The following is an 18,477-nucleotide window of genomic DNA, read 5'->3' as shown; positions in this document are numbered from 1 at the left end:
TTTTAGAATATATAAGGTACCAGAGTGCATAAAATAGCATGAAAAAGAGCTTGTTTATTAAAAAAACAACAACAAAAAAAACAAAAGCAACTACCAGTGGATGATTCTCCCCAACAGAGGTCCTAGCTAAGCACCTAATGCTCTAAAATTAGAGAAATATCCTAAAATCCTAGAACATCCAAAAATCCTGAAATGTCCTGAAATTCTAGAAATGATCTAAAATCATAAAAATGTCCTAGAATCCTAGAAACATTTAATGTCCAAGACACATCATAAAATCCTAGAAACATCCTAAAATCCTATAAATGTGGAAAAATCCTAGATGCACACTAAAATTTTAGAAATATTGTAAAACTCTAGAAATATCCTGAAATCCTTAAAATGTCCTAAAATCCCCAAGATGTCCTAAAATCTAGAAATGTCCTTAAATTCATTTTTTTTAAAAAGAAGAACATGTACGGGGCTGCTGTGTCTGGCCCCCACAAAAGATTCAAAACACTACTTTCATAAAGGTATTCATAAAAGTAGCCTTTAAAACAATGAAAAACAACTATTCTATAGTGTTTGTTGGCAGAAAATTTTAAATAAAAGTTACTGAATGAATATGTAAATTTTGAACACGTTTAACACGAGACGAGTTCAAAAAGGTCGGATCCCGACAATGAGTCGAATCGTGAGTTGAATCGGAGAGCGCGTCTTCGCCCCGTCACGTGATCATAACGTCATCGCGTCTTTAACTACGCAGGCAGATTAATTTTATTTTGACCCGGCTGACTCCCCAGTCGGAAAAATGTTTCTCACTACATCCCCAAAATAATAACAGAGCCACACGCGTCCTATTTCAAAGAGATGTCTCTATTCCACATGTCATGGCGCATTGGAATCGGGCTGTAAATTATTTTATATATGCTAAGAAGCTCTGGACAATTCATCTAAAAATCCAGATGTCCTTCAAAATTATTCAGAAATATTACCCTGCCAGTGACTACATGCCGAAAATGTAAAAAGCAATAAACACAAACTGCTTCCTCTGGCATGAATATTCAAGACATTTCAAGACGTTTAAGACATACTGAAATACTGGCAAGACTTTTGCAGATTTGTTAATCTTTAAAGATTTTACATTGTCATGGTCCAATGTGAGTTTTGGTTGCCTAAAAAAAATCCAAGAAAAGAAGACTTATTATAATAAATTTGAAAATAATGTTGGCATTTTTTATACATAAATGTATATTTAGCGAAAGTAATAATTAAAAAAAAAACTTTTCCTGCAGGATGTTAGCTCTTTTATTGTGCTTTTTGGATACTGTCCCTTGTATACTGAATCTGTAACAGCCAAACTTAAACCATTAATTTAAATATCACATTTTCGATAAACAGACTTTACCTCACTGTGGAATGAATTCTCTCCAGTATACTTTTACTGAACTGTAATATTGTGGGCTAATATAATTCAGTCCATTGGATCATGCAATTAATTAGTAATGTTCAAAACAAATGGACTCCTTGATGTTGTACCATATTAAAATGCTTTTTGTTTTTTGTTTTTTTTGTCATGCAGGTGGACAGAATTCACATATAAGTGTCATGCAATTATTTGCAACAGGGATTGTAAGGTACAGCCTAAAAAACAACCAAAAATTGTCTGTACCAAAATTGTACACTTACCTTCAAAAAAGTAATATTTAAATGGGTTTGGCATTGCTTAGTTTGTGTTATTATTATCAAAATGAAATGAAATGAAATGAAATTAAATACTTTAAAAAGAAAGCAACAGCAATTATGAGCAATAAACAGTGAAAAAAAGATACTTCTAAGATTTACAGACTGAAGCCTTGAAATTAGAATACATGGGAAACTTCTGAGATTCGTTTGTTTGTTTGGGTTTTTTTTATGACATCTATTGTTCACTACTTGTGTTTTTGTCAGAAGAGGTCTGCCTATCCCCAGAAAGTCACTCAAGATGCAGTCTTGTTTTTAAATGGACCTTTAATAAAGCTATTCACATGGGTTGAGAAAGATTTGGTCGACCAATATTGTGTTTCTCATAATAAAGAGAAAATTTTCCTTTAATTAATCTCCTGGGGACATGGGTAAAGAGCACAAACTTTTAAACTGAATTAAAAAAGTTATACATCTTAAAATATGATCATTTTTTTCAGCACTTTGATTTTCATAAGCAAACAAAGCCGAGGCTTATCGCTCACACTGTGTCTTACATTCACCTGACGCAGGTGTCTAACTGCAAGGGCAGCAGGTCGAGTATTAACAAACCGGATTAAAAGCTTTAACAAAGGAGTCAGAGCAGAGGACACACTTGATGGCTTTCACTGCATTACTGACAACGATTATCTTCATAATCCTTCATATTCCTTTCACTGACAGGGAGAAGAGATGCAGTGAGAAATTAGAAACTTGGAGCACCTGTTATGGAGGGTGACATCTGACGTGAAATATTATGATGTCTGCATGTCACTACAAAAAAAAAAGATGCAATAAGTGATTCTATTCCATAAGGCATTGGGGACCTCAAATTTTAATAATTATTTGTCATATAATGCCATAGTTGTGTTGCACAGCGATGCATTGTGTCTCATTTCTCTCCACAGTCAGCTTTGCATTATTTTTGTAAGACCAAACATCTGTTTTGTGCATTGCCTTGTGAATTAGTAAGTGACAAACAGGTGATTGTCTTGGTGCTTTTGACACATACTCGTGAGAATGCAAGTAGAGATGCACATCACGTTCAAAAGCTGATTTTGTGTATTTGTGAAGCTGTAAATGAATATAACATAAAAGGGCTTATCATCAAAATCAAAAAGTAAACTGAGAAAAAAATAGTGTCTAAACTGCCTAGAAAAATTAAGTTGACTGAGTTTGAAAAGACAAGTTGAGGTAAATGTTTTTAAATGATTCAACTTTATTCTTTTTTTAAATTCAGTCAACTTAAAACTTTTAAAACATGTAAGTAGAGGACTATTACTTTTACGAAGACATTTATGCCATAAATGGCACATTTTTATGCACAAATTTGGTGCATAAAAATTCTTTAGAATGCAGAAAATTAACTGTTTGATGCTCCAAATTTAAACCTCCCATTTAATCTGTACTTTTTACTTGACTTCATGCAACCACTCATATGATATCTAACAATAAGCACCTCTTAGGTAAAGTTAAGAAAAAGAAACATTGATTGGGTGTTGTCACATACTGTACTTAATGTAAAATTATTTGAGCTGGGCTTGGGAAAAGAAACACAGTTGGGTGCTTTAAGGGTATGTGATCAACATAAAGTTATGTATTTACCATAACATTAAAATGTAAGTTAAAATAACTCCACTTTTTTTTACATGGACACAAACACCGCTCTCCCGGGGGAAAGTCTTCTGTTTGTTTGACCAACAGCGTATTTGTCACGTATTTGCAGCCTTCACAATAATGTGGGTTAAACATTCCCAGTGTTTAAGCGAAACCTACACCCATCATACAGTAAGTGGTTTAGAGAGGGGTTTTCAGTTCATAAAATGGGGTTTGAACATTTACTTAACCTGTGATGATCATCTGAAAATAAAAAAATACTATCCCTATATCTGTGAAATTCATACAAATTTGTGATCCATATTCTGTTTTAAAAATTCAAATAATTAATCATTGTTCATAAATTGACCTCTTTGTGTAAAAATTATTTACATGTGTTTACATTATTTATGGTTTATTTAGTTGCCGGTGCTGGAGCCGGGGCTGCGGCTCCAGGAGTGCCCTCCTCCACCTGGTTTGTAAGCAGGAGGAACTTCAACACGGGGTCAAGGTACTCCATGATGGTGTCTTTGACTGATTTCTCCAGCAAGTACCCTTCTGTCTCAATCTCTGTGTTTTCATTCCCCGCCAGTGCTTCCATGGCGGTCTGCAGGAACCGCAAGCTCACCAGCACAGAGCCCTGGAAGGGAGGTTAGACCAGAGAGTCAAGGATCCACATAGCAGAAGTGGTGGTTGATGGATATTAAATGAATTATGCTCATAAGTTAAATAACTTCAAAAACAGACAGTAAAAATGGTCTTTTGATATTTATATTGGCTCTATATCACCGTTTATACCACCCTTCAATGTCTATATCTGTAACAGACATCAGAAAACACAAATATATCTGTTTTATTTAACGTTTCCTGTTTCTGTTTCAAAATAAAAGCCCTCTGACATTTTTTCTGTCAGCAGAATGCCCTCAGTGGTTGATACGAGGCATTTTACAGTGAAACATTTTCAGGGCCCTGTTGTTGAAGCAGCAGCTTGCAAGGCTTCATTATTAACTGTGGGAACACAATAGTTACAGCAACAGGCAGCTCTGCAGCAACAACAGCAGGCGGGTTTCAATTACAGATTTTTGCAAAACTTAAAGGATTATTTTTGAAATGTCAGTAAAACACAATTGTGAGATGACTGCCTTTCCATTGAGTGATGTTATGCAACTTCTCCTCTGCACATTTTCCCCCTGCTTGTAAAGACATGACACAATGCTAAATAATGCGATTTCAAAACAACTTGGCACCTGCACCTTTCCCTAAAAAGCCAATGTTATTCCTCCAAATTAAAAGGTCACCTTTGCACCACTAACTGTGCTGGAAATCCCAATGAAATACTGTAAATTTTAGTGTACCTGTAAAAGGAAGACAGACAGAACTCCAGCCCCAATGGTGTTCATCAGGCCCATGTAGTAGTTGACCAGCGCCTCTCTGCAGCCGCGCAGGTAGATGTTGAGCTCCTCCGTTTGGTATTCGTAGTTGTAGTGAGCTGAGTTGTTGGTGAGCTGGTACTGGATGCACGGCCGCGGAGAGCTGGGGTTGCAGCAACTGAAAGGGACTCCGTCTACCAGGTAACGTCCGTCCACATTGCTCTTGATGCGGCTGAGAACACGAGGAAAAAGATATGTTTCAGATTAACCCTTTGAAACCTGGAGCAGCATTACTTTTCTTGTGCAGCTTTTTGACACCTTTCACAAGTATTTAAACAAGGGTTGTCAAACAATAATTTTTTAAATTTCAGATATGTTGAGGTGAGAGGTCAAGGGACCTCTGTGAAGTGACCATGCTGTTTTTCCATCGCCAAAATTTTCCCAAAATTTGGAGTGTTATTTAGCTCCCTTCCTGAGAAGTAAGCATGACATGGTCAGGACCACTGGAATCTTTAGGTCTTCTTGCTTCATGATACCAGTATCATCACTTTAGCTTTAAAACTCAGCCCTGTACAGCCTCTTGAAGACATGAATGTTGGCTGGTGAATAAAAAATAAAAAACACTTTATATGAGGACCTTAATGGCATCGCGATTAATGCTTTACCAACATAAACATGTCAAAAACCGCAATGAGGAACTTGGTAAATGTTTCACAAATTGCAAGAACTTAGTAGATTTGGAAAATGATTTGGAAAACGTTAGGGAAAAATTATAGAAGCTGGGGGAAACTGTATTTATAGTAATTGTATTTACATATTAAAAATTTACAGATTTATTCTAAATTTTTCTGAAGTTTTTCCAGGACACTTATTTGTTTATTTATTTATGTCCCTTTTTAATTTTTTTCACATTTTAATTTATTTATTTATCTATTTTACATTTTTAGGCACTTTTTAGGTCAATACCTTATTTTACCCCCCTCCCTTTCTTTTTCTTTTTTCTTCTCTTTTTTTCCTCAATTTGTAGTCATTTCCTCTTTTGTTTCTCATTGCCCTCTTCCCACATTTTTGAAAAAAAAAGAAAAAGCCATTTTCCTCAGTGTTTCAAAGGGTTAAATACAGACAGTAGATGTTTGTCCATTACCCGCCCCACTACACTGCACAGTATCATCCACAACTTACTCTTTGACCTCCTTGGAGCTGAAGTCCAGGTAGCGGTTGCTGATCCACTGCACCTCAAACCAGTCCCGGAAGTCATTGTTCCCACAACACTGAAACTCCATCTGCAGCCGATCGATGTTCTGTTTCTGGAAGCAGCGGCCCGGGGTGTCGGTGTCCTTGTAGAAGCGGATGCCGTTCCTCAGGCCGGCCTTCAGGGAAGACTCCAGGCTGCCCTTCATGGCGTAGCTCATGATGACGGCTAGCAGCATGAGGACAGTGAAGAAACAAGAGACGGCAAAATAGGGCTTCAGCATGTTCTTCCAGCGGGGGAATCGCCCGGCGTCCAGAGCATCCTGACAGATCTTTGAGGCAAAGTAGTTGATGCCCAACGAGGCCAGACCGACAATCATGAGGGTGTTGGGCACAACATGAATGTCAGAGTTATCCATTACCTGGAAATAAGTCACATGATAATTTCATCAGTATTTGTCTGCTGGAAGGAATCGGAAACATTTATTAAGACATAAATTAAAAAAAGAAAATGTGCATAATCTCTCAAAGATGGTCAAAGATGGTCTTCCATGGTCCTGACAATAGACTGTATATAAAGATGGACGACATTACAACTCCCCAAAAAGTCTAACTTTTCAATCTTGATCGCCCCCTGGTGTTTGTCTGCAGTATAGGTCATAAAGCCTGCCCCTCCATGTTAGTGTATGGGCCAAACTTAAAACTCAAGGTACACGCAAAATATTTTTTTTTCCAAAGATGATTTCAGTCACTGAAGCTCATTCTCATCACCATGATGTTTGTTCGAGTGTTCGTTTTTATGATAATTTCAGTTTTAACAACTTGTTCAATTCTACAAAAAGGGGATTTTTCGCCATGACTGACAGCTGTGACAGCCAGTCCGTGTAATCGCATTCAATAGGGCTGCTCGCAATTGGTTGGATAGGTGTTTTGGCGCATTTTGCTTCTATGCAGACTCCGGCTCTCTAAATTGAAATTAGGCTTCTGAAATTAGGCTTCCACTGGTACTAAACATGTCAGCATAGCATGTCAGGACAAGGGCTAAATAAAACTATACATTTGGACTAAATCTGGAACACAGCCATTTTCAAGGGGTCCCTTAAACTGGCTGTATTTTATATATGAATAAAAATGGATAATATAGGTATCCATTGGCCCTAAAATTAAAAAGTCTTATTCTTAGTAGAGACGCATGATAATATAGTAGATATCGGCTTATTCTTTAAAACGAAATATCACAGATATTTGTGTGTGTGTATATACAGTATACATTCATATATATATTTATGTATGTGTGTGTGTGTGTGTGTGTTTGTGTAAAGGTGGGATGGTGGCCTTCAGATGAGGAGATTAGGATGATTAAGACTGACAGAGCCTGGTTTATTATTAAATGATGATCCGGGATCCAAAGTGGGTCACAGGTGTATTTATCTCTTGCTGGTCTCCAACAAGGACGATCAGATTAATGTATCCTTTCAAGACATTTCTTAGCATTTTTGAGTTTCCTCCCAAAATGATATATATCATATATCATCGACCGTATCACCTTACCACTTTCAAATCTGTTGTCTTTCAATGTAGATATTTTCAGGACAACTTATGTTTCGCCCTAAGTTTGGAGAAGCAGGCTAGAGTCTGACAGGGGGGCTACACAATGTATTAGTGTGGATGGGGGCAACAACAAAATGTATTTTAGCGAACACCTCAACAAATCAGTATCAGTATGAGTGTATTCTGCACTTTGGTGAATCCAAACTAAACCTGTTAAACACCGAAGTCACACAATAACATAAACAAACAAAGTGATTAAGGCAGCGATAGACCAGCAGCTACTGTTTTCAGCGATGTTAAATCACTGTTTATCTCAATGGAGTCTGGCACTGAAGAAAGCGATACAATGGTTTAATTTTGCAGTTGGAAATCACAGTTTGACATCAAGGTGAAACAGTGAAAATACTTTTAATATAGCATACACTTAGACTGATGTTTATATTTTCAGTAGGACTTTTTTTTAGGTGGTTAAATTACATTTTGTTGCTGGTCCCCAATCAGAGCAGTAGATTGTTTAGCTTCAACTCCAGCCTGCTTCTCCAAACTGGGGGTGCGCCGACTGACATCCACTGTTTCCAATATACTGTCTATGGTTAAATACCTCATACAACCTCATTTTAAAAAATGACCGAATGCAACTGCTGTTTTTCCTCTCTGAATGAGCGCAGTTGGACTTCTCACACTACTATATAATTACTCTAGTGTCAATCACTTTAACAATAAAATCAAAAGGATTTACACTATTAATTGTTGTGATTTGTTGGCAACTTGCAGGTTAAAAAAAAGAAAAAAAAAGAAGGTTTGGGATTAAGTATGCAGGTAAAACTTTAAAACTGTACCTCTGCCCTCCTGCGGAGCTCCGTCTTGAGGATGCAGCCCAGGGTGAAGGTGATGGCCCCGGCCACTGTGGCAAACCAGGAGAGGAGCCACAGTCCCTGGGCCAACTTCACCCTTTTCTGAAAGGGGAACTTCATCTTCATCACCACCATGGTTGCAGCGAGGGAATCCGAGTCTCACGGGGGGAGTAGGGGAAGGAGAGCGACGAGGCAATGTGGGGCCGATGCTGTGCTGCTGTGTCTGCAAGGAGGACGCAGAGGTCACAGGAAGGAGATGAAGAGGACAAAACTGAATTTAAAAAATAAAGCAGTGCCAGCAGAGAGGGCTCAATTCTGCACTGATAACAGCTTTGTGAGGCCAAACTTTTATGCAAAAATGAAAAAAAAGAGAAGTTAGTGCAAAATCCTTGGAGAGTAAAGTTTTGCAATTTCACAAGTAGTTTGTTCCAGTTTAACAGATTTCAGTGCATCAAAATTTACCTTATGTGTTTCCCCAAAAAGTGCTGAAAAAAGTCCAGTTATCTCCGCCGACCAGTATCACCGCCCAGTGTGCCACACAGTGGATTTGGCACACTGGATTTGGCAAACCTGGATGCAGCGAGCGTCTTACAGTTAATGCTCACCTATCCTATTAAAGTGGTCTGCGAATCCAGGCCATTGTCTGCTCAGCATCCAGCGCTCACACACAGGGACACGGATGACAAAACAAATCGAACCTGACAGGGAGATGGATATTATGAGGCATTACCTGAGCAACAGTGATCCTCAGGACACACCTTTAATAGCACATAAACTAGAATAAATGTGACATTAAAATAAAATGAGAGTTGAGAGGGAAAAAAGTTACATATAAAGATAAAGAATTTCTATTTTAATCATCTGTTATTTCTTTTTCTACTATAATATGTTAATTTTAAAAGAGGCGCTGAAAGGAAAAACAAAACAATGTCTACAGTCAGTGAAATAACTTTACATTGAAGAAATGTTCCTCCTCAGCCAAGAGACACAATGAGTGACCGGAGAGTAAATGTTCATTATCTTATAATACTCATGAGGCGCTCATAGGGATAAAAAGGACGTTGTCTTTTTTGCACCTGTGTCGATCATTAGGTTGGGTTGTCTGCAGGGTTTAACCCTTTAAAACTTGGGAAAATTGATTTGATTTCTTTAAAAAAAAACACAAGTAGAAGGCAACAAGATAACCTGAATAAAAAAATTTGAAAATTGGCACAAAAATAAAATAAAATAAATGAATGTAGAAAACAAGGAAATGACCTCAAAAAATGCTAAACAAATTATGATAAAAATGAAAAAACAGTTTTAAATATATTATTTTAATTACATATATAGCTCTCTGGACAAATTTATAAGCTCTTTTTAAATAATTTCTTGAAGAGGGCCTTTGCCTTTTTCCATGTTTTTATAAAGAAATCAAATCAATTTTTCCATTGTTAAAAGTATTAAATACTTGTGGAAGGTGTCCAGCTGCAGCACGAAGCATGAAGCATGCAGCATGCAGCATGAAAACTGATGTCAATCCAGGTTTCAAGGGGTTAAGGGAGTTTCAGACAGAATTAAGACAGCTAAGCAGGACCTTTTCGCCCCCCTGTCCTGTATCTGACCCCGAGACACTGGCGCTCACACACTGAGCGCTGTGTGTAGAGGTGGAAATCACTTTCCCCGGCTCAACTCAGCATCATATGATAGGTTGTTTCACTTTTAAAGAGTTATGCGATGCAATAACAGCTCTTGTAGTTCCTGCTGCAGCATGAGGGAGCCAGTTCCTACCAATAAGCTCATAGCCATAGCATCATGTGACCTATAAAAGCCAAAAAAGTGTTTCCATTGCAGTTTTGCAAAATATGGCTTTTTCAAATACCACCTCATGTGAGCATTTTTTATTTTTTTTAATTTATATATATTTTGGTTTTATATTATTTATTTATTTTTATTTCCATAAGGAGTATTTTATATTGAGAATTTCGACTTGCCAAGTCTCCATGGCTGTATCCAGACTTTCTTAATACATCCATGGATGACACAGATGGTGGATGTAGTTCAGTAGCAAAAAAAAAAAAGTTCCTAAATAAAACTGCTCACAACAAGGTCCGTGGACTACCTTGAGTAACCAGGTTATTTTTCAAATTTTGCCGTTTTGAGTGCCGTCTAGTTCCATTATTTTGGAGAAAAGACAGACGTCTCTACGGCTGATATCTTCAGCACTCTGCAACTCTCACCAAAACTATCTAAACTTTCCTTTTCAAGAAAAAAAAATAAAGCAAATGTAGACATTTGAAATTATGTTTTGTTGTTCATTTGGTTTATTATATGTTACATAGACAGAGTTACATAGATTATATTTCCACCAACATGTGAAATGAATTCAACTGCAAGCTTTCATTCAGCAGGTTAATCATTGAAACCAGAGAACATAAATGTTCTGCACAAAGACTATACTTTTGCATATTAACATATTTAAAGCTATTTTATAACTGTATTTGTAAGTTTACATAATGTTATACAATACATATGTACTAAAACTACTTTTTTAAATATTTTATCGCCTAACACTTGCAGTATATAGCGTTAAGCAATGCATTCAATTATGCATAATTGTGGACACCTACACTAGAAGTACATTTTATATGTATACATAATGTTTCATGCAAGAAAGCAAACAGAATAACGAAATGAAAGGACAGGAAAAGAAATACTTAGGTCTGCATTTACACAACAAAAATACATGAACAAATCTAAGCTGTAAAGTATGTTTCAAGGTTCAGAAATTCACAGTTTATTTTAATACTTTTAACATTAATCTGCCTCCAGTTCCTCTTGGCAAATATTGGTCATTTTAGTCTTATAACTTTTATAATGTAGAACTGGAGCTCAGAGTGCTGTCTGAAAAGTGTTAATTTCAGGCAATCAAAGTGAATTCTCACAGCTTGAATTTTAAGTCTCCTAAAACCCTTTAGAGCCTGGATCGACAGCAGTTTTGTTGCGCTGCATTCAGACAATTTTCATAAGAAACCTGAGAAAATTGTTTAAAAGTAAAAGTAAAGGGTGACAAGAGCTGTTGGGAGATTTTTTTTTAAAGAAGACGAACTGTAGTTATAATTCTTATATACTATTTAAAATTATGTTACAGAGATAAAATATTTTACTTTCCATTTTCCATTGTCTGTGTTTCTATAGGTTTTGTTATTTTTTGGATTATACAGCACTTTGGTCAACTGTTGCTGTTTTTGAATGCACTTGATAAGTACATTTTGATTGGACTGAATTTTTTGTCTCTTTGTCTGTTTTTTACTTTTGCTTTTTTTGTTGCTTATTTTCAGGTGATTTTCTTGTAACTTTTAACAATTTTCTTTTGTTAATTTTTAGGCCATTTTTTGCAACAAAAAAATAAAGGTGACAAGAAAATCAATTGAAAATTAGTGGCAGAGAGCTTATGAGACATTATTAAAAAAAAAAGTAAAAAAAAGAAACCCAACATATTCAGCACTACAACTAACAACTACATTTATATTTCTTATAATTACATATTAATATTTTATTTTTCACACTTTGTTATGGTCATTTTCTTGTCTCTTTTCATCGTTTACTTTATTTGTGCTTATTTTTTAAGGTAACTTTCCTGTAACTTTTTACTAATTTCTTGCTAACTTTTGGTTGCTCATTGCCCTTTTCCCATGTTTTTGAAAAAAAAATCAAGTCAATTTGCTCAGGTATCAAAGGGTTAATTGGAGGAGCTTAACCACTGAAGAGGAGCTTCATTTAACTTTTCCTTAAATAAAGAGTAAATTTTGATTTCAGATGCAGTGAACAGTGTATTCATATTTGTGTCACAGTTTTGTTCGCTCCCCCGCCCAGCCGTGCGCCTCTGCCCTGCCCTGAACTTGTCCTTCGGCGGACTGCGGCCCGCACATGAAGTGGTTGAGCATCCGCTCAGCTGACTGCAAGCCGACCAGGCCGCTATCTGCCCCAGACGTCCTCCCTACAGCCGCGTCCCTGTCACCGCTCGTTCTCCAGTGATGAATGATCTCATTATCTAAATCTGGGATAGTGTCACCCCCTTGGTGGTGGAGGTCCATCATGGCCTCCGTGCCTCTCAGCTCCTCCTGCATGTGATGGCGCGCTAAAGGGATCTCTTCCAGGCTGGCAGACCGGATCAGGATGGCAGAACCGAGGTTTGGACTCGTGATCCTGTAGGTGTCCTCTCCTGTCGGGTCATCCGTCAGATTCTCGCTGTGCATGGTGAACTGGAGATGAGGTATCTGCAGCGGGCGAGGAGAGTGTCCTCTGACGATCTCCTCACCCCCCGACTCGCTGTCTTTGTCCACGTCCGCCTCCCGATGTCTCCACACTGGAGCTCTGTTCGATCCAGTCAGTATGAATCGTGGGGTCTCGTCTCCCAGTTCTGACCAGTCAGATTCCTCCTCCTCTGGGACAGAGCCCAGAGATTGTTCCTGCCCGCCGGCTTTGGCCTTTCCGTAGTTATGGCTGTCCATGAACTCAGCCGGAGGGGGGGTGATGGGAGGGATCACCTGATTCATGGCATCTTCTGACTGAAAATGGAGTTCAGTTTTGTGTAGCACTGATGTTACCTACAATAAAAGTTATAAATGGCTCAATTTATTGATTAAATGATGCAAAGTCAAAAAATAAAGAGTGCTATGTGTAAATAAACAAAAGATGGTTCACAAGGGCCTTTAAATTTTTCTTGGCATGTATTGATCTGCCTACATTTTCCCGTTTGAAAGTATTTTTCAGTCATTGAGGGATTGACCTTTTCTACTGGTGGAATATTCTGTTGGACTGTATATTCTTCCATAAAAAATAATGATAAACGATATTATTGTCAACGTTGTTTTAAGACCTTTTTATGCCACTGATATAATGATAATACAGCAAAACAATACAAGTGCATCCTTTCAAAGATAACTTGTAATTCTCAAGAATATTCAAATTTGGAAAGATAAATAACTGGCAGGAGGAGAACATCTTAAAGAAAAAGGTGAAGATCTTACATTGAATGTTTCCACACTGTTGGCAAATTTCGCATCAGCGAGCTGCTCCATTAGTTCTGAAATACGGCGGTTCAATCTCTCACGCTCTCCTTCCATACTCTGAGCCTGACACAAAAAGTAAAGAAAGCACAGTGCCACAGGAAAACGTTTAGTGAGTGTGAAATTTATGTCACAATATCTCCTCCTGAGTGTTTTAAGAACTTTTACTGCTTTCTCAACAATAATAATTCAGTAGAAAAAGGTTCCAACATCTTAAACGTCTTAAACTTCTAATAACTGAGATTTGAGTACAAGAAACAAAGAAATGATTCCTCACCACCAAGTGAAGCTTTTGCTCCAAAAGACTGTTGGTCTGTTGTGTTGAGGAGCAGTTGTCGTGTAGTCTGAAATAAGGCACAGAAAGTGATAGAGAATTCACTTAACAATAGTACAAATAATTGCAGCTTTCATGCATTTTTAGGAGGTTGAGTATCAGAGCTATTGTTCATTTGCAACTATCAACTGATGAGAACCACATAGTAACATTTGATCAACTCTACAGGACAACCCAAACAGAGCTGATCAGACCAGTGGATGAGAGGAGAAGCAGAGTGCACAGTGAGTGAAAGCAAACTTTTAGACCCACCACAATGAACGATTAAATTCATCTTTCACTGCACCTGGTGTTCTGCGGCTCTGTGACAACAGTACTCTCTGCACTCCGAGAGTTTGGTGCAATAAATAACCACACAGTGTTCATTTTTCAAAAGTACTAGAAAATCTATTTGAGGTGACAAATGTTTTAATAGTGGCGGTCCACCACAAATAAATAAACGTGCAGGACACCCTGTTTAGTAAAACAGAAACAGAGAAATCTAATTTCACATCAGATTTTTTAGGATAACAACATAAGTCAGCAGATTGAAACTTTACATTGATTTAATGGATAGGTGTAAGGGTTTTGGAGCATTGTTACCTCCTGAACCTCTCTGTGAGGTTGCTAAGCTCCATACGAGTCTTCTGAAGTTCTGCCTCCAAGAGTTTTTGGCTGCTCATGAACTCTTCGCCCAAACACTCCATCCTCACCGCTGTCTTAAGCAAACTTTGATGCAGACCTTGATTCGGCTCCTGTAGGATCCTGTCACGATGGATAAATCTATGTTATTCACATACAGGATAATTTGAACCAGTTAATTTTTGCACAATATCATGATTGCCATGCAAATGGTTTATGTCATACTTACATAATTGTACCAAGTTCATGTGACTTTTCCTATATGAAAGAGAAATACTGTTAATGATGGCCAAATAATTAAGTTTAAAAAATGACCTAAAAATAGAAATGAATAAAGAAGATGGGCAAGTCAATTACTTTGAGCATGACAACCAATCTATTGTTCTGCAATTACTAATTTAGTGTCCACTGTAACATGCACACTGGTGCCCAAATCAATAGGCAAACAAATGAGTGGAAAATGATTACATAACCAGCTAATTAACAGCGAGGCCAACTATTGACTCGCCAATAATTACTTTATGACACTTCTGTGAGGGGATTTCACGAATGGGAAAAAGCCATACTTTATGTAATGATGGGCCAGAAAAGCTTGTGCTTTCCTCATCCTGACTGGAGGGGCTGCTGTTCCTGGGTGACTCCGCTTTGCTGGAAAGAGACTCCTTCCTGGGTGAAGGGGGACTACGCCCCGTTAAATGAGCGTTGTGGTCTTCATGGTCAAAATCATTTCTGGAATGGGACTGGTTGTGATGTGAGTCAGGGTGATGACTTGTGCTATAATAATCTTCATGATGATACTTGTGGCCTGGACTATGATGGCCTGGACTATGGTGGCCTGGACTATGATGGCCTGGACTATGGTGGCCTGGACCTATGATGGCCTGGACTATGGTGGCCTGGACTATGATGGCCTGGACTATGATGGCCTGGACTATGGTGGCCTGGACTATGATGGCCTGGACTATGGTGGCCTGGACTATGGTGGCCTGCACTATGGCGGTCTGGACTATGGTGGTCTTCATGATGTTCTCCACGTTGATGCTGGTGGCTTGGACTATGGTGGCCTGGACTATGATGGTCTCCATGGTGTTCTCCATGTTGATGCTGGTGGCTTGGACTATGGTGGCCTGGACTATGATGGTCCTCCATGGTGTTCTCCATGTTGATGCTGGTGGCTTGGACTATGGTGGCCTGAACTATGATGGTCTCCATGGTGTTCTCCATGTTGATGCTGGTGGATTGGACTATGGTGGCCTGGACTATGATGGTCTCCATGGTGGTCTCCATGTTGATTCTGATGGCCTGGACTATGATGGCTAGGACTATGGTGCCCTAGACTATGGTGATCTCCATGGTGGTCTCCATGGTGGTCTCCATGTTGATACTGATGGCTTGGACTATGGTGGCCTGGACTATGGTGGTCTCCATGTTGGTGACCCAGACTTTGATGATGATGCTGATGGCCCGGACTATGGTGATCTTCACGATGATGCTCATGGCCTGAACTATGGTGGTCTTCATGTTCTCCATGTTGATGTTGATGGCCTGGACCATGGTGGTCTCCATGATGATGTTGATGGCCTGGACTGTGGTGGTCTCCATGGTGGTCTCCATGTTGATGCTGATGGTCTGGACTATGGTGGTCTCCTTGTTGATGCCCATGGCCTGAACTATGGTGGTCTTCATGATGATGGTCATGGCCTGGACCATGGTGATCTCATGTTGATGCAGATGGCCTGGACTATGATGGTCGCCATGTTGATGTTGATGGCCAGAACTATGGTGGTCTCCATGGTGATGGCCTGGACTATCGTGGTCCCCATGGTGATCTCCATGTTGATGTTGATGATCTCCATGATGGTGCTGATGGCCTGGACTATGGTGGTCTCCATGATGATGGCCTGGACTATGGTGGTCTCCATGATGATGGCCTGGACTATGGTGGTCTCCATGGTTGTCTCCATGCGGATGTTGATGGTCTCCATGATGATGGTGATGGCCTGGACTATGGTGGTCTCCATGATGATGGCCTGGACTATGGTGGTCTCCATGGTGGTCTCCATGATGATGCTGATGGCCTGGACTATGGTTTTCCCCATGCTGATGGCCTGAGCTGTGGTGATGGTCTCCATGGTGATGTTGATGGCCTTGACTATGGTGGTCCCCATGGTGATCTCCAAGTTGATGTTGATGGTCTCCATGTTGATGCTGATGGCCTGGACTATGGTGGTCTCCATGATGATGGCCTGGACTATGGTGGGCTCTATGATGACTGCCTATACTATGGTGGTGGTCTCCATGATGATGACCTGGATTATGGTGGTCTCCATGATGACTGCCTATACTATGGTGGTGGTCTCCATGATGATGGCCTGGATTATGGTGGTCTCCATGATGACTGCCTATACTATGGTGGTGGTCTCCATGATGATGGCCTGGACTATGGTGGTCTCCATGATGACTGCCTATATTATGGTGGTGGTCTCCATGATGACTGCCTGGACTATGATGGCGGTCTCCATGGTGACGGCCTGGACTATGGTGGTGGTCTCCATGATGACTGCCTGAACTATGATGGCGGTCTCCATGGTGACGGCCTGGACTATGGTGGTGGTCTCCATGATGACTGCCTGGACTATGATGGCGGTCTCCATGGTGGCGGCCTGGACTATGATGGCGGTCTCCATGGTGACGGCCTGGACTATGGTGGTGTTCTCTTTGATGATGATGATGATGATGACGTTCATTGTGGTGGTCGCCATGATGACGATGAACTGTTGGGCTGTGGTGATCCGAATTGTCACTGGTCAGGCTCTGGCATCCATGACGACGTGGTGTGGTTGGGCGTTGAATGGTCGGGTGGTCACCATGGCGGTGGTGACCTGAACTGTGATGGTCTCCGTGGTGATGTGTTGGGGCGTGATGATCTTTAGGATGATGAGTCGTGATGTGGTGGTCTTCATGGTGATGGTGATGGTAGTCTCCATGGTGGTGGCGAGGAGATGGGCTATGATGGCTGCGATGATGATGATGATGATGATAGTATTGATCTGAAGGGTGGTGATCTGGAGTGTAGTGGTCTCTATGGTGATGGTCTCCGTAGTGATGGTGATAGGATTGGTTGTCATGGTCTCTGTGGTGATGAGGAGTGTTGTGGTGATAAGAAGGGTGATCGTCATGGTGATAGGCAGGACTGTGGTGGTGATGACTTTCGTTGTGGTGGTCTCTGTGATGATGGTGGTGGTAACTGGTGCCATGGTGGTGATGATGACCAAAAGTGTGATGGTCTGGGTGCTCAAAGGATGGCGAATGGGGGCGACGCTGAGAACTCTGAGACCACGAGTGACTCCTTTTCAAACAGCGGACATCGGAGCAGCTTCTGGGCCTGTGACTCATGCGATGGGGCGAGCCTGTAGAACGATGACGTTGGCGATGGTGGAAAGATTTAGAAAGCTGAGAAGAGTTCTTGCTGGATTGGGAGTACTTGCTGGAGGCAACGGATTCAGCAGTATCATGCTGACTCCTCTGCTGACTTTGTTTCTCATTGTCTCCTTTGCTGGATCTGACAGAGGCCTGCCCTGGACTGCAGGGTCTTTGAGCATTTGTTACACCGAGAGTGGTGAGTCTCATCGGACTGAGCACCTGGCGGGTGATCTCATTAAGGAAGGCAGAAAATTTCATTTTCTCCTTCATCAAATTCTTCCTGGCTTCACTTTTTTTCTTCTCTAGTTCAATTTCATCGCCGTGCCATTCTCCTTCTTTGGGTCTGGTGAGAGCTTCCATTGATTTGGCTTTACGGACACTTCCATCATTCCTTGAGCCCCTTGAAGTCCTCTTTGTGGTCTTCATGGGTCCACAATGAGAGGACTTGCCTTTCTCCTGTTTGGCTGAGAGCCTGTTTGGACAACCACTTTTATCTATCAAAGGGACCGTGTCGTCTGTGTCTTCAGAGTGCTTGCGTTTTCCGGAAATGTCGGTACAGGACCGTGAATGCTGGGCCTTCTTCAGGGGATATTTATCCGAACTCTCACTGCTGGAGTCGGAGGACAGGCTAGAGGAAGAGGAAGATGGTGAGGAAGAGGAAGAAAATGAAGAAGAGGAGGTAGAAGAAGAGGAACGGGAGGAGGATGCTGATGAGGATGAAGAAGAGGAAGAAGAGGAGGAGGATGAAGAGGAACCAGCTGAGGAACTCAAAGTAGTTTCTGAAA

At 40.1% G+C, this 18,477-nt stretch overlaps 1 protein-coding gene across 1 annotated transcript; it reads right to left on the bottom strand.

Moving 5' to 3' along the window:
- Window positions 1-3,712: 3,712 nt before the first annotated feature.
- rom1a (retinal outer segment membrane protein 1a) lies at window positions 3,713-8,398 on the bottom strand. The gene is made up of 4 exons (XM_042500041.1): window positions 8,249-8,398; window positions 5,850-6,280; window positions 4,653-4,899; window positions 3,713-3,937 (listed from the first exon to the last, which is right to left on the bottom strand). The coding sequence occupies exons 1-4, from the start codon at window positions 8,396-8,398 to the stop codon at window positions 3,713-3,715; spliced, it is 1,053 nt and encodes a 350-aa protein (XP_042355975.1).
- Between the last annotated feature and the right edge of the window lie 10,079 nt (window positions 8,399-18,477).

The sequence above is a fragment of the Plectropomus leopardus genome, chromosome 13 (genome assembly GCF_008729295.1).
Source record: "Plectropomus leopardus isolate mb chromosome 13, YSFRI_Pleo_2.0, whole genome shotgun sequence".
Taxonomy (NCBI): domain Eukaryota; kingdom Metazoa; phylum Chordata; class Actinopteri; order Perciformes; family Serranidae; genus Plectropomus; species Plectropomus leopardus.
Note: the sequence above shows the minus strand (reverse complement) of the source record. Positions and strands in the feature narration are given on the sequence as shown.

What these genes read in the sequence shown, in the direction of transcription:
- rom1a (XM_042500041.1), bottom strand. Translation starts at nt 8,398, where the DNA reads ATGGTGGTGATGAAGATGAAGTTCCCCTTTCAGAAAAGGGTGAAGTTG. An exon ending in AGCTCCGCAGGAGGGCAGAG is followed by an intron (nt 6,281 to 8,248) that starts GTACAGTTTTAA and finishes ACTTATTTCCAG; the next exon opens with GTAATGGATAACTCTGACAT. An exon ending in AGCTCCAAGGAGGTCAAAGA is followed by an intron (nt 4,900 to 5,849) that starts GTAAGTTGTGGA and finishes TCGTGTTCTCAG; the next exon opens with CCGCATCAAGAGCAATGTGG.